This window comes from Akebia trifoliata, chromosome 1, assembly GCF_017979445.1.
Source record: "Akebia trifoliata isolate Shusen 1 chromosome 1, ASM1797944v1, whole genome shotgun sequence".
Taxonomy (NCBI): domain Eukaryota; kingdom Viridiplantae; phylum Streptophyta; class Magnoliopsida; order Ranunculales; family Lardizabalaceae; genus Akebia; species Akebia trifoliata.
In genome coordinates this window covers 20504777-20522031 of record NC_141375.1, presented here as the reverse complement: position 1 = coordinate 20522031, position 17255 = coordinate 20504777, and the positions used below count along the sequence as shown (strand labels likewise).

General features: G+C 33.3%; 1 protein-coding gene across 1 annotated transcript; it reads left to right on the top strand.

Annotated features, from left to right (window-relative positions):
* Positions 1–575: 575 nt before the first annotated feature.
* Positions 576–2764, top strand: LOC147410880 (O-fucosyltransferase family protein). Its single transcript, XM_086441152.1, has one exon. The coding sequence runs from the start codon at positions 1160–1162 to the stop codon at positions 2474–2476; it is 1317 nt and encodes a 438-aa protein (XP_086297278.1). The 5' UTR covers positions 576–1159; the 3' UTR covers positions 2477–2764.
* Positions 2765–17255: the final 14491 nt, after the last annotated feature.

The window sequence follows — 17255 nt, the reverse complement described above, 5'->3', positions numbered from 1 at the left end:
GATCAATGACTCATTTAGTTCACATATTATCATGCAAATTGATCTCATTGATTCAAATGAGATAAGTAAATCGACAAAGGGAATCAATTGAAAATATTAGATAACTTACAACTGAAAATATTGGTATAAATCATAATTTTGATTAAATTTTTTTATTAATACATAAGTGATAGTTTTGTAGTTTTCTTATTCTAAAATTATTTTTAAATAATATATTAATAATATTTGTAAGGGTTGGAATCCAATGCCTAAAACACCAAATCAAATGATTAGGATACAATATATATCTCAAGTACTCAAATTTTTGATGAAATCAAACACCAACCCTTACTTGAAATTATGTCTTTCCAAAGAAAATATAAAATTTCAAAGTGAGAAACCCCAACAAAAAAGGGTAGATAGGTAAATTCGAAAAAAGTGTCTTCAACAGAACTCCATGCCTTTCTCTTAGGCACTGAGCTATCATGACACAGATCTCAAGAACCATCAACGATCTGTACCTTGGGATGACAGTAATCCAGTATTCTCTAACGGTGGACACTATCATTTTCTTTGATAAACTTTCTCAGAGCTTAGATCTCATATGTCAAACAAAACAAGACTAAACAATGCCAGAGAGGTATCTTTTATTATTTTTCTTCTTTTTTCTATACTAAAAACAGTTATCTCATGAGATTTTCTGTAATTCTGACATCTTTTTTCTAAACTTTTGATCTTTCCCATTGAATCTTGATTCTACCAATTTCGTTAATTCTTTAGTCTTTTTTTTGTTCTTCTTGTCTTGCAAATATGGGTTTGTTTAGTTTTTGTTGAATCAAGCTTTTAATGGCCTAGTTTCTTCATGCATGGTTTGTTTTTAATTGATTTTGAATCTGGGTTTTTGATTTGGATTAAAGCCAGGATTGAAAATGGGTTTTTTCATGATGGGACTCTGCAATTGTCTTGAAATTTCCATTATTTGTGCTATTAGTTCTTTGTCTTTGTTGGGTCTGTGACACCAATTTCTTGAGAGAGAGAGAGAGAGAGATTTCATGGTATTTTTTGGTTCTTTTAATCAAAAGAACATGGAAATTTTCCTGGATTTTGATGTTTGTTCCAATCTCTCTTATTAGAAGGTTTGGATAACAGGGGAATTTCTTCTATAAGAAGGAATCAATCGATGGAATCGATGAATTTCAAGAATCTTAGATTCTTTTCGCGCTATATGAACTCCATGGCTTGCAGATGTGTCTCTTTGATGTTCATTGCTCTTGTGTTTAGAGCTGTTTTATTTCCTCTTTTCCCCGATTTTGGTGGATTCCAATTGAAAAACTTTGGATGGGTCGACAGCTCTATTTCCTTTCCGATTTCAAACAATGGGGTTAGAATGGATAAGTTCTTGGAGGTTCCACAGATTGTTTGGGGACTAAACAATCAGAAAATTGCGTTTGCTCGGGCGTGTCTGACCGCAAGAATGCTGAATCGGACTCTATTGATGCCTAACTTAAGTGCTTCTTTATTTTACAAAGAAGTTGATTTATTGAGACCGATTTCATTCGATAAAATCTTCCAATTCGAAAGATTTAATTCTCTTTGTAATGGGTTTGTTCGATTAGGCCGGTTATCAGAGGTTTCTAATGGGTCTGAACCGTTTGAACTTCAAAAGGGGAGTGGAAGGAAGTGGACTCTAGAGAGAGATTTGGCTCAATTGCAACAATACGGAGAAAATCGAATCGATGGGATTGAAGTTATTCGGATAGTAGGAAAGAATCCATTTCTATGGCACGATCATTGGCCTGTTAAAGACTATGCGAAGGTTTTCGAGTGCTTGTTTTTAGTTGATGAGATAGTAGAAGAAGCAGAGAAAGTTGTATCTAAGATTAGAGATATAGGAAGTAAGGTGAGAAGCAAACTTAATTTAGAGGATTCTTCTTCCCAACACACACCTTATGTAGCTGTTCACATGAGAATTGAGAAGGATTGGATGATTCATTGTAAGAAGCTAGAGCAAAGATCCAATACAAGCCAAATTTGTAGCAATAAGGAGGAGATCATGGATCGAGTCGGGCACATTGTTGGCCTGAGAAACCCTACCATAGTTTATCTTGCGGTGGCCGATAGTCTTTTGGAGGACCCCGAGGTTTTGAATGGTTGGAAGGAGGGTTTGATTCCTTTCGAAAAGAAGAAGTTAGGGGTTTGGGATATTTACAACAAGTACCCGTACCTCATCCAATCGGCAATCGATTATGAAGTATGCTTGAGGGCTGATGTTTTTGTTGGAAACAGCTTTTCAACGTTTTCGAGTCTTATAGTGCTTGAAAGAACACTGAAATTGATCAAAATGGGCTTTACAAGATCATGCGACGCTGATGTAAGGTGGCCTTCTTATGCATATAATATTTTAGGGGAATTCGGAGGTCCACAGAAATGGATGACGGACATGTCCGATTCAAGCCTTCGGGCTATCAGCTATGGCTCTAATCATATCAATTGCTAAAAGGGATTTTTGGTGATATCCGTGTTTCTTTTCAAAGCCGATGGAGCCCTTTGGTGAAATGAGTTGGTAGAGCTTCAACGATGGAATCAACAATTTGACAACTCAGGATGTATATCGGGTATAGATCTTAAAGCATTTTTTGTATGTAGAAATCAAATTCTTTTGTATGTTTGTTCTTTTGTACTTTAATTCATATAGGACTCATACTTAATTGATAATGGATTGTTACAATGTTTCACAACAGTCATTTTCTCTTGTAAATTTTTATTTTATCTGGATTTTGATTCATCCGTTGTGTCAGAAGTTTATATCCTCACTTCCAATATTTTCTCTGAGATGGAATATAAGAATTTGAAACACTAATTTTTCATACAAAATGTGAGCATCAAGCTTTACATGTTCACTATATTATTAGTTATTACATTTGATCCCCACAAATTCCATAACATTGGTCCTATATGTAATCTATCCTAAGTCTAGTTTCAATGAACTTTATCTAGAGCAGACAACTTACCGATCATGAGTTGGACCATTTTGAAGAGGTTTGTTGCGAAGGTCGCAATATGGTCCCCTCGGAAACCTACTCTGCACTTGAGAATGAGAGTAATGAGATGAGAATGGCCCATGATGTGGTATCTGTCTACTAATCAAAGATTTTTTTTCCTTTTTTTTTTTTTTTTTCATAGAAGGTTAATGGAGGGTAATTTTTTTTCTTTTATTTTCTTGAATGGAAGATGAAATGCTATTGAGAAGTTTTATTTTGTGGGGTTGAGTGTATTTTTGCCATTTTTCATATATTACATAATTTGTTCTTGCTTGGGGGGGCATTTCTATATATACTTGGCTTTGACTAGTGGAATGAAGGAACAAGATTTGTTTTAGCTGATCCGAGTCTTTGGTAGGGATAAGAGTAGTGATGGAGATGAATAATTTTATTTATTTTTTATTTGTAGGGTTAAGTGGTATTTTTGTGGAACTTTAGCGACATCTTGATGAACCTTGGAATACCCATGTGTCCATAGCTGGAAGTAACCATTGATTACTATATAAATGCAACTAAATTCACCTTTTGAATCCAACTTGAAATGAAATATAAAACGAGGTCCATAGCTGGAAGTTGACTTTTAAAATAAATATGGTGTAGACAACAGCAGATGCATTTGTCTTTTAAAATTAAAAGAGATTGAAGGATAAATTCTGAAGATTATAGCAGCAGGTGATGGGGGGAGATAACAGCAGGTGGACCTCAAAACGTCTAGAAGAAATTGCTTATGAAAACTAGCAGCTTTGGTGGGTTAAAGTTAAAGATGATTAATGGATGTAGACACACCAAACTGCACAAGCAATGCCCCGATTCGCGCAGGCTTCGAGAATCCGGGGTGTTACATTATCAATCAAAGGTCAATAGTCAAAGGGTTGAAGCTATCAATCAAGTTCAAGTGCTTCATGGGCCAAAGCCCATCCAAAAATTCAAAATAAAGTTGGGTCATCGCTAAATATGTTTTCGGGCCTCCATTAACCTAGAGTACAAGCTTGAAAACAAAGGAAGCTTCCTAGAAGGTCTCCCCCATTAAACAATAATTTTTTTTTTTTTAAATTATATATTTCGTCCCTTGTCACTTGGCACAATCTTGAGAGGGGGTGACGCTTGGAATGATCTTAAGAATTCTTAATTAAGCTTTAATGATGGCGTTAAGGGAAATTATCATCTGTTAAGTCCCCTCTTTGCCCCTAAATACTTAAGGCGTCTCTCTCACTAGATTATTGGCAATTTCCTAAAAGTTAAGGATACGAACTAAAGAATTCTTATCTCAAGAAGACTGTAGAAGCCTTGCCACTTGGCACTCTTCTATATGCTCTTTTTAGATCTAATTTGCAAGTAATTAACTTCTAAATCTCATTAATAATAAAGGTACCAAGAGACAGAAGAGGTTGAATTATCACTTTGTCCCTTGATTAGGAGAATCACAAATTCTCTTTAAATAAGAATTTGGACCATTTTATCCCTAAGACCCTCTTGATATGGAGGAATAATTCTCAAGGATTGAGGAGCCAATTAGAAAATCTAGAAACTATATGCCAAAATACTTCCTGAACCACTTTTACCCCTAAACCTTTCAACCAAAGAAGAAGAAGATCAAGGCTTCCAACCCAACCCAACCCAACCCAAGGTGGGAGTAGAACATGTAGTTTTCTTTAATTGTAACCTCCATATCGCATTCTCTTATTTTCTTTTATTGTAGAAAGTCTTAGTTTAGTTGTCCTTATCCATTGTTGGATGTCATTATTCATTGTTTCTTTGGCACCATACTCATGCATCATGTAGAAATGGCAAAATGTTGTTCTCACTCTATGAGATGATCCTCACCATGTTATAGCCAAAATGGATGCCCCTTTTAATGAGGTAAACCATGTTAGAAGGCTTATGTGTCCATGGATGCCCCTTTTAATGAGGTAAACCATGTGACCCTCTTGCCAAAATCAATAATACTCCCTTTTAATGGGGACTAGCCGTCGTGCATTTTTTAATGAAGTTGCTAAGACTTTGAGGGAATTTTCCACATGGAATATAGCTCCTAAATGCCCAAACCCTCCCTAAGAGGACATGCCATCATATGCATCTTTTAACAAAGTGGCTAAGACTTTTTGGGAATTTTCCACATGGGATAGTTCCTCATGCATCCATACACTCATATCATTGAAAGACATACTCCCATACATCTATACATTAAAAACGCTATGGCTTTGAGTGAATTTCCTAGCATTCAAGCCTTCGCCAATTACACTCACACGCACACATGCATTATTCATCCTCATCATCTTGAACATCATGCATGCATATTGTTTTATCATTCAGGCTTACATCTTATACCTCTCTAATTTTCTTAAAACCATATGCAAACTTGGCCAAATTGTGAGTACCCTAGGGTGGAATGCCTTTCCCTCTTCCTTAATGGAATCCCCTTACCTAGATATTAGACGTAGACGGTACCCTCATCCATGGAGAAAAATCATTTTCTTGCACCAATGTCCTGGGTGATCATGAATGGTGATGACTAGCCTGTGGCATGAGATTTTCCATAGCCGAAAATTGAACATCCACTATGGAACTTAACACATGGGTCTTGTTAAACATATTGGTGGTAGGTGAAAGATGTATAGATGAACTTGACGCACGAGGGACCTGTCGATGGTCGATGGTCGATGTTTCTCACGATGCACAAAAATTAGGCTTGGTAAGTCCATATTCACAAAAATCCAATCAACTACTTAGAGGTTTGGCTACTGATAAACTGACTCGCAAAAAACTGACATTGTTGATGTGCCATTGCACAAAACCATAGATCTTTTTTCCTTTTGTATCCCGAAGAAAAAGATCTATGGTTTTGTGCACTGCCACATCATAAAAATGTTTGAGAAGAAGCCTTTTTGAATAAAAATTATCTATATCAAAGTGGGATCCGGAAACAAAGTATCATTTGATATTGTTGGTCTTTCTACAATAGGGATAGATATTGCTTTACAATCCTTCATCTGAGCATGATCAAGTCACTTATGAGCATACTTGGTTTGCCATAGAAAAAGTCCAGAAGAGAGAGAGAGAATGCATACTTGGTTTGATAGCAAATTCCTTTCCTAGTTGGTCAACAAACCAATCTAAGAACATGGGATTATCACTAGTTAATACCATGTCATCCACATAGATAAGGAAAAGAAGAGTTTCACGACGGGAATAACACACGAATAAGGATGGATCCATTATGCTACAAAAGAATCCTAATTCAGAAGATGTTAAGCCTTTCAAACCAGGCCCCCGGGTCTGTTTAAGCCCTAAAGTGAATTTTTGAGGTGACACACATTAGTAGGAAAGGATGGATCTTTAAAACCAGGGGGTTGCTCCCACTACGTGAAAATTGGAAAATTCGACAAAAAAATTTGACTGGCCAAGGCCCATGAATTTTAGAAACTGAATTTTGACGGTCTAGGACCGTTGAAATTCTTGATGTTCCCAGATTTTATGGTTTAGAACTGTTGAATTTCTCTCATCTTTCATTAATTTGACAGTTTTGGTCGGTTGAAAAAAAATTGACAATGAAAAATTCGATAATTGGACCTCTTGGTCCGTCGAATTTGGGCTTTTTTCACATTGTGTTCATGTAGAACGATTCTTTGAGAAATCCGTGAAAAAAAGTATTCTTCACACCTAATTGTCTAAGCTGCCATCCTTTAACTATAACGAACTGTAAGTATAGTCTGTATACTTCTAGGCTTGATGACTGGTGAAAATGTTTCAAAAAAATCAACCTTATCCATCTGGTTAAAACCTTTAGCAACTAAGTGGGTCTTTAACCGTTCAAGTCTCTCATCAGATTGTAGTTTGGTTTTAAAACCTCATTTACATTTGACAACATTCATACGTGAGGATCAAGGTACAAGATCCCAAGTGTGGTTGTCTTTAAGAGCCATAATTTCTTCGTGCATGGCTGCCAACCAACCAAGGTGCTTGAGTGCTGATTTGACAGTTTTGGGTTCCTAAAGTATGTCAGTAGAAAAAGTAATATGTATATTAGCATATCGAAGATTAGGTTTGTGCACACCTTGAGTAGAATGAGTGATCACATGATTGTTAGCTCTCGATTCTCGTAAACGGATTTAAAACCCCTTTTTTCGAAGCACTTGAAGTGGTTCACAATGTCTTCAACACGTTTCTTGAAGCTTAGAAACGTGACCCACGAATAGATGAAGTGGTGGCAATTGACCAAGACGTGGACGAGTGCTTGATGGAAGCCTCAGTCAAGCTTGCCTATAAAACATCCGTTTGGTCCCCAAACTCCTCACTCAATCTCTCTTTCAATTTTACACCATCTATCTACAATGAATTTGAGTTTTGGAAGAGTCAAATGAGACAGAGAACCAGTGAGAAGAAGTGCATAAGAATCAATGGTCAGAGGTACGATTTTTTTGGGCATTTCAGATTTTGATTCTCATTAAGTATTTATTTCCACATTTTTAGAATCAATTTTCAGATCAACATTTGGTGTCAGAGCCTAAATAACCTCTGCCTTGATATTGTTATGTATTCTAAGATATGTGTTGTTCTATTTTGACCGAAAGTTTTTCAAAATGTAAGTTTGATGCGTAATGAGGTTAGAAATCATTAGAAAATTAGATATCTAAGTTTTTCATGTTTTTAAACTATAATTTTGGTTTGGTAATCTTTGAACTGGTTTTGGTTGTTGGGTTGCGTCATGTCAAAATGACTCTGCTAAAGGTTGAAGACGACCAACCGTATAAGAATTAGTTTTTTTTTGCGTAGAAACCCTTAGCGTTGTTTCTACAAAATGACATGTCATTTTAGGGGGCATTAAAAATTCATTATTTAGGCATTTATTTAGAAACATGTCTAATTTTTGCTCAATTTTTATTTATGCATATGATATTCATATTTGGTTTTAAATTGTGTAAAACCTAAATTAATTATGTAATATTTATGCTTGAATTTATGGGAATGATTATGCATAATAATAATAATAATAATAATATGTTAGTTTAAGTTACTTTTATGATATATGTTGTTCTCATATTATGTTATTCTTTTATGCATAAAAATTAAATTTAACTATGTAATTTATTAAGTTTTACTATGAGAATAATTAAGTGCGTAAAATTAATATAATATGCATTTAATTATAGTTAAATTATGTAATACATGAATATTCTCATAAAACTTAATTTTTATGCATAAAAAAAAATAATGTCTAAATGATCCATATAATTTTAGTTAATTAGAGAATAATTACAACATCTTTAATTAAATAAAATTATAATTTATTAGGATCACATAAAGTAAATTTAGATATAATTGTGGTTAATTATTCTTAATATAATAAATTTTATCCCATAAGAATTTTTATTATATTTAGATAATTAATTAGGATAAAATATCAAATTAATCATAAATTACCCATATGAATTATGAATTAAGTAAATAATTTGATAGTTTTATCATAAAATTTAATCAAAGATAGAAAATATCAACTATATCATAATACATCATTCATGAATTAAGTAAAATAGTTTGATATATTCTATCATAAAGAATAATGAATCTTATTGAATTAAAGATTTAGCCTACAGGCAATTTTTATGTCATTAGATTCATTTTTAAGCATGATTTACATTGGTAGATCATGATTTTTTTTTTTTTTAATTTAGGCCTCAATTTTAACATAAACATGTAATATTTTATTTATGCAGTTTCACAAATTACAAATTTCTCTAATATTCGTTGTGATATCCCTGAATTTAAGGGAGACAACTATAAGGTCTAGAAAGAGAGAATTCTCTTTCATTTAGGGTGGATGGACATAGACTATTGTAGATACCTCATTTTTGCACTCACCTGATTAATCAACTCGTCAACCTGATCGTGACGATTCCTAATGATGGATGATTATTCCAATGCTATATCTATTACTAGATATGTTTTAGAAATTCATATGAGGTATTTCAAACAAATAAAACTCTAGAACCACGTTACGTTAGGAAAATACGACCCAAAACGTAGAAATCATCATTTTTCAGACAAAAAGCTTTGCGGTAAAAATCACTAAAACATAACATAAATTATCAAAATACCCATAACATCAAAACATCCTTAGAGCCCACATTACACTTAGAAAAATCATTTCAAATACATAAAACAACAAAGTGAAACCAAATAAATCATTTCATCAATTTTTATCAAATTCGACAAAATTACAAAAATACCAGTCATAAGGGTTGACAATCATTTCATGTCAAAAAATTCATAAGTGACACAAATTAATAATCTCATCGAATTCCTTACGAAAAATCGATTCCAAAACATCGTAAAACGACTTCTCAACACAAAAGTCCTCTTTGGGGGCAAAATTATAATTTTTTGATTTTAACAATTTAAAATTCTGAAATTAATAATTAAAAAATTAATTAACGGAAAGTGAAATCTTAATTTAAAAATCTGAACTAAGAAAATTAATCAATCAAGCCTTCAAGCAAAATGGTTGATGGTTGCTCACTTATTTAAGTGGAGCCCCCTTGATATTTATTAAAAGACCTTTCCATCTGGGGGTCCAAATAATTAAAGATATAATTAAGGGTTCTCCACAAAACTTAAAAATATATTCTTTCATTGTACACAAGATTAAAAAACCTAATTTTAAAAAATCAAGTCAATCAGATAAGACTTAAGTCAAAATCCTAATTAAAACCCTAACCTAAAGAAACCTAGTCAATTAAATAAGACTTAAGTCAAAATCCTAATTCACCTTATCTAAAAGGAGACTTAGTCAAATCCTAATTCTTTAAAAAAAACTCTATAAATATAGAGCCTCCACAACCTAATTTCGCAGGTAAAAATAAACCCTAGAAAAAGTAGGTTTAAAAATTTTCCTAACCTTCTTCAAACCCTAATTTTAAAGTCCTAATTCTCCACCTATCATCCAAACCCTAGCTTTTATTTAAAAAATACCTCAAAACCCTTCAAAAACATGCAAAAACCCTTCAAAAAATATAAAAAAGTACTCAGATTTAAGAAGAAGACACCTCAACTTAGAGATTTGAAGCAGATCCAATGATAGAGGAAAAATAAGGAAACTCGTAAAAGGACACTCCCTGCTAATACTGAAGGAACAAATCGTTGTAATCATCTAGGTATACTTTTTTACTTTTTTATTTATTTTATTTTTTTGTTTTAGGTCTTTTAGCAATGTAATCATTTTTTGAGAAAATAGTAGAGACCGACTTTTGCCGGGCAGGGTTGGTGCCTAACACCTTCCAATCCCGTAACGTGTTTTTCGGACCTGTTCTCTTTGTAGATTAACGTCTTATTTGTTAGAGTCAATATTTGGTTCCTAGACCATAATAACTAGGTGGCGACTCCCAAACCTCAAAAATCAAAAGTGGATCCGCACACCCCGAGAATCGAGGACGCTTTCAATGGCGACTCCACTAGAGAATTTAATGATCAATCTTGAAAAATCCCATATATTGATGCATTGCTAAATAGATTTAGTTTTTTTTTTATTTAGTTTGATTTATTTTATTTGTTTATTTATTTATTTTTTATGACTTGATTGTGGATCATTTATTTAGATTTTGGATATTATATTTTTATTTTTATTTTATCCAATTGAGGGTTACTTTTTATGACCCTAAATAATGAAAGATTCAAATTGACATATGAATTGAGGACGGAATGATGATGGTTGTGATGAGAGTTATGGATTTAAAAAAAATAATTTGATGAATTTTTTTAACGCGTTATTAGGCATAGGCAGCGAGTTGTGAAAATAAATTATTTGTGACTGATGCGCTACGAAAAAAAATTGCTTTTTTAATGTTGTTCGTGATGAAGAGAGAATTCCAAGAAAAAAATTGTAAATATATATATTGTACATGGTGTGTCGTTAGTAGAAAACGATTTTTTATTTTTCATCTTGTTCTCAAATAAATTATTTGTGAGTGATGTGGTAAAAAAAATGCATTTTTTAATGTTGTTCGAGATAAGGAAAGGATTCAAAAAAAAAAATAAATAAATAAAAAATAAAAAATTTGAAAAAATATTTTATTTTTTTGCGTGAGGTGCCAATAGTGAAAATGTTTTTTTTTTCCTACTTCTATCTTCTTCTCCAATTAAAATGAAGAGGACGAAAAAATAGCAAGGGTCATCTCTTTCTTTCCTTCTTCATCTCTCTTTTTCTCATTTTCTTTTGTCGGGCTGCAACTCCAACGCCCAAAATCCCAAATCAGCAACCCTAAACTAGAAATCTTGTTTTCTCTCTAAAATCCTTGAAATTTTCTTTCTTTGTAAGATTTTTTTATTGAAGATCTGGTGAAGCCCTTCTCCATCATAAATTCATCTGGGTTTCATTCAATTCAAGGTCAATTTCCTTTCTGATTTGAAATTTTATAATGCCCTAGATTTTTCTAGTTTTAATTTGAAACACGAGAAATAGAATGACACTAAGTGTACCGTAGTTTATTATCGATGGAGTTCGAACCATTGAATATGGAAAATGAGTTGATTGAATTTGATATGGGGTTGGGAGACGATGCAGTTGACATTGAGCATCCCGTTGAGGATGATGATGAGATGGTCAAGAGTTCAATTGGTAGAGAATTTTATTTCCCTGATGGAGAAACAAATCTTTAACCTTATGAGGGGATGGAATTCGAATCGGAAGAGGTAGCCAAGGCTTTCTACAATTCGTACGCTCGTCGTGTCGGGTTCAGTACTCGTGTGAGCATGACACGTCACTCAAGGCGAGATGGGGCAATAATACAAAGATCATTTGTTTGCGCCAAAAAAAGTTTTTTTATTTAGAGAGAGAGATTATGAGTGTTGCTGGAAGCAACATAAAGGAAAATATAAATGTCTTGTAAGTGTTGTGCGTGCTGGCAACAATCAAAGAGATTTAAAAAAAAATTGTGAATATTGCTTGCAGCAACCTAAAATATATATATATGATTGGGCTAGTCTTACTTGCTTAGTACAATTTCTTTCTTACTAAGAGTCATTGACCTCGCCACGTGGAACCCAAAGGTGGTCCAATGCCATGTGCTTATGGCGGATGAAATTCTACGAACTAAAAAAATTTCAAATTTTTTTAAAAAAATTAATTTTCATTTTGAATTTTGGTTTTCAATTTGATTTCATAGCTGCTCATTTTCAAAATATTGGATCAAAGTAAAAAAAATGTGAATTTTACTTTTGGATCCAAATTTTTCCATCAAATCTAGAAGGCCGTGGCATGGGATTATCGATCATGTTGGCTTGATGACCATTAGTAAAATTTGAAACCTTATAAGTTATTCAAGTTAATCTATATTCTCAAAAGATTTGCCATGCATGTCTTTCAAAAAAAAAAAAAAAAAGGGAGTCATCACTCCTTATCTCAACAACTATCATTTTATCATCAATTCAATATATGTTGGAATCTCGATTTGTTTTGGGTCGTCCAAAGTGATCCTTAATTGGACCATAAAAAAATTCTTTTGTTTTAATTCTTATTAAAAAAAATAAAAATAAATAAATTTCTTGTGCTTATCTTAATGTTTGTGTGCCATCTTGATTGATTACTGTCGTTCTATTTTTCCATGATCTGATTGATTGTCTATCTAATATGCTATGATTTGATCGATATATCTCTATGATGTATATGTTTTGATATCAAATTAGATGTTTTAGCTATTTTTGTATTTCTTAGTCAATTTATTTGATATCCATATGTTGATGGTTTGATCTAGCCCACAAGCCTATTTATCTGAAAAATGCCCCGAGCACACCCCACCCTATTTTGCACACACCACTAGCACGTTTATTTTATTGCATTGCACGCTTGCATGTCCTCTATACCCAACGTGGCACTAGTGCGTGGCCCGATCTCCTCGAAGATGCGATGTCATTCATGAAAATCACAACTCCAGTCACATACCTTAGCATATATAAAACTAGGGCATCAGTACCGTTTGATCAGGTAACATTGAAAGGTATATCGATGCACCCATGCTAGGACGACCTGAGCCTTTTGTCCTATTGTAAGCCGCACAGTCACATGTCCTGATCGCCAACCCTAGACTCGTATCTAGACGGTGTATCAAAGTTAATCTAAGTTTACCAATTGCACTTCTTGATTAAAATCAATGCCTAAGCGAGATCTTGTCCCGATGTATTACGGTACAAGGGAGATAGACTACTTTATTATAGACGAGAGGTGACTTAAGAGTGCCATTGCTCAGCATCGTGCGCCACCTTTCAATTGGGGATTAAACTGGCTGCTTTTGACTTCAGAGATTTGAGTTGGAGTCTTAGATTATCACTTATACGGTATATCAAATCAAATTACCACGTACCGTCTGATTGAGCACGCTCGAAAGGTATATGGGTGTACTTTGGCAATGATGGCCAGATAAATTGCATTGCACGTAGTAAACCTAGAGTCTAGGAGCCTTCCTATAGGTCACGACCCGAGCTGACTATGGGTATTTCCGGGTTGCTCTATTCAATCTAATCAACAGGTAAGTGAGCGGACCGGTCCAGACCGTTCAAATTAAACCCGTAATATCGGTCTGATCCAATGTGTGAAATGTAAATCAATTGGGCCAATCGACAAATGGATCAAATTGATCAACACCAAACCAGTTTGACCAATTGGTTTTACTTTCAAAAATTTAGATTATTTTATACCAAAAAGATTTGATCTTAGGGTCAAATTAATTTGTTTGATCAAAGGTTCTATCCCAATCAGAGGTAGACCCGCGACTAACCTTTCTCACCTTATTGGTCATTATAGACTTATAATGCAATTGGATTCGATATTTTTCACCGGACTTAGGCTAAGTTATATCAAAATTTTAATCATGTGGTTAATAGTCAAACCTTCAGAATCAATGGTTAATATTGGTTATATCAAAATTTTAATCATGTGGTTAAGAATCAAACCTTCAGATCAATGGTTAATCTTGGTGTACTTCCACTCAGGTAATAATTGCTCCCAAACGTTTTAAATCACCATCTGTGCCACTTTGGGTCTGTCAAAAGAGTCGTTTAATCAAAGTGCCAATGTCAAGTTCAAGTAGTCCATCCACCCAGAAGGACCTCCCTGCTTTGTAGATAATCGTCCCTGAGTTTTCTTCTAGTTTTAATACAGTTTTCGTCAGTTTTTAAATTTAGTTTGTCGTTTCAATTACATTAGTCATTTTTTTTTTAATTTTCGAGTTTTAATCAAGTTTGTTAGTCTATATTTTTTAACTCCAATAAATAAAGAAGCTTTTGATTATCATGCGTGCAATAATAATGTGAATATAAAATTTGATATGAGGAATAACTCAAGACTCATTAATCAAGCTTGATAAATATTGAAATTAAAAAGTACACTAAAAAAAGTGCAAATGGGTACTACATTATCTTCAGGGGAATATGAGAGAATAATAAACTTACTTAAGAAACTCAACAACGTTCCTACATAGTCTCATGATGATATAAAGTCAATGGTGATTTTCAAAGTCAAAGTTCATTAATCATGAATGGTGTAGTTAATACCATCGACAAAGGTGCTAAGATTCGTAAGAAATGATCCATCATGTTTTTTACTCGAGAAATGAGAGTTCTCATTCACAAAAGAATAAAAGATTTTTTGAAGTTTTAAAAATGTTGAACGAGTCATAGTCAAATACAAAGAACTCAATCACATTCAATTTCATAGAAGAAGACTGAAGATTACTCCTTCTCAAAAAAAGACCATACTTGACAAAGTAATTTAGACATCAAGTTCTTGGAATCTTGACCAAATCAAGTAGCATTTAACCAAAGGAGGCCTTCTTTGGTTGAACCATTTTCCTGTCTTACCAATAAAAAGATAACTTTCTTTAGCCCCTCGCAGCTTTTAAAAAAAATCAATAGTCACTTCTTTCTAAACCACACCAACCAACCTTGGGAAGAAAATCTTAGTATGAACTACGTTTTGACCTGATCCTAAAAGAGAAAAGAAATATTTGGGGTACGTAGGCAACCTGAGAAGTTACTTTAGGCTCGGTCACATACAAAAAAAAATGTATTCTCTTAAGAAAAGTGTCATCCAAAAGGAAAATTCCCTATTGAAAGATTCAAAAGAAGTAATGCCAAACTAGGGACATTAAAAAAAAGAATTGATAAAAAGAAAAGAATGGAAAACTAGGGGCATTTAGAAAAAAGGAAAATCAAAATAATTGACAAAAAAGAGAGAATATCATACTAGGGGCATTTTGGGAAGTTGAGCCTTCTATCTTTTCTTTCTAAACCATGTCCTAAGCCCCCTATTAAGTCCTCTTGAATGCTAATTGACTCGGTTAAGGTCCAAGGAACTAAGAAGTTATCGAATTGAATATTCAAGATCCATCAAGAAGAAAAAAAAACCCGCTAAGTTGAAAACTCGAAAGAATGACTGAGGCAAAAGTTATGGTATAACCATAAAAAAAGAAGGCCTGTTAGGTTGAAAACCTAAAAAAGTGACCTAGAAAAAAATCAAGGCATCATCAAAAGAAGAAAAAGAAAGTCTGCTAGATTGAAAACCTGAAGAGACAATCTGGATAAAAATTAGGACGTCATTAAATTAGAGAAAATGTCTCATTAAGAAGAAAAATCCAGAAGGAAGTTTACTAGAGTGTGTAGAAAATTATTCAAGTCACAACATTAATTTTCAGTTGAAAGCTCACATCTGATGAAGATAATATTGAAGTCGAAGAAACTTAGAAGTCATTTTGAACATTGTAGGATATTTAAAAATATGTTTACTTGTTCAAGTGTTCGTCAAAGCAAAATGTAAAAATATCGACCACTTTGAAAAGAAAGATCTTCTATTCTAATAATCATCAAGATTTTAAGTTCAACTTAAGCATTTCTCATAAGAAATTGATCAAATTCCTTATTGCACTTATGATAATCTTAAGAGTCTTGAATTTAAAGGAATGTTGATTCTTCTATCTGTCATATATTAGAATCTATAATTATCTATTCATATTTTTCAAGTGCAATTCATTTAATCAGTTTCATAGTCAAGTTCCAGTTAAAAGCCAACCTTGAAACTAGGGGCATTTTTTAGAATAACTGTGATTCCGAAGTTTTCATTCTTAATCATATGATAAAAAAATTCTTATTCAAAAGTCTAAAATACTGGCGAAGCTCAATGATAATAATGAATCCAAATGCATAATAAGCTAATAAAAGCCCGATCTTTCAAACTTTGAGCTCGATAATATCGAGTCTTTAACTAATTCAAGTCCGAAAGGCATGGCTCCAATAAGTTCGAATCCAAGAAATGATACTTTAATTTTTGAATCATAAAATGAGAAGATTTTTTGAAGTGCCTAGAAACCTAAGTTCGAGTCCAAAAAATGAGATTCAAACTTTTTGAATCATAAAATAAGTAGGTTTTTTTAAGTGCCTACAAACCTAAGTTCGAGTCCGAGAAACGAGACTCTAACTTTTTAAATCATAGAATGAGTAGGTATTTTGAAGTGCCTACAAACCTAAGATTAAATCCGAAAAATGAGACTCCAACTTTTTGAATTATAAAATGAGTAGGTTTTTGAAGTACTTACAAACCTAAGTTCGAGCCCGAGAAATGAGACTCCAACTTTTTGAATCATAGAATGAGTAAGTTTTTTGAAGTACCTACAAACCTAAGTTCAAGTCCGTGAAATGAGACTCCAACTTTTTGAATCATAAAATGAGTAGGTTTTTTGAAGTGCCTAGAACATAAGTTCGAGCCTGAGAAATGAGACTCCAACTTTTTGAATCATAGAATGAGTAGGTTTTTTGAAGTGCCTACAAACCTAAGTTCGAGCTTGAGAAACAAGACTCCAACTTTTTGAATCATAGAATGAGTAGGTTTTTTAAATGCCTACAAACCTAAGTTCGACCCCGAGAAATGAGACTCCAACTTTTTAAATCATAGAATGAATAGATTTTTTTAAGTACCTACAAACCTAAGTTCGAATCTGAGAAACGAGACTCCAATTTTTTGAGTCATAGAATGAATAGGTTTTTTGAAGTGCCTACAAACCTAAGTTCGAGTCTAAGAAACGAGACTTCAACTTTTTGAATCATAGAATGAGTAGATTTTTTGAAGTGCCTACAAACCTAAGTTCGAGTCTAAGAAACGAGACTTCAACTTTTTGAATAAGAAATGAGTAGATTTTTTGAAGTGCCTACGAACCTAAGTTCGAGTCCGAGAAATGAGACTCCAACTTTTTGAAT

Excerpts from the sequence above, each read along its gene's own strand:
- LOC147410880 (XM_086441152.1), top strand. The coding sequence starts at position 1,160 with ATGGAATCGATGAATTTCAAGAATCTTAGATTCTTTTCGCGCTATATG.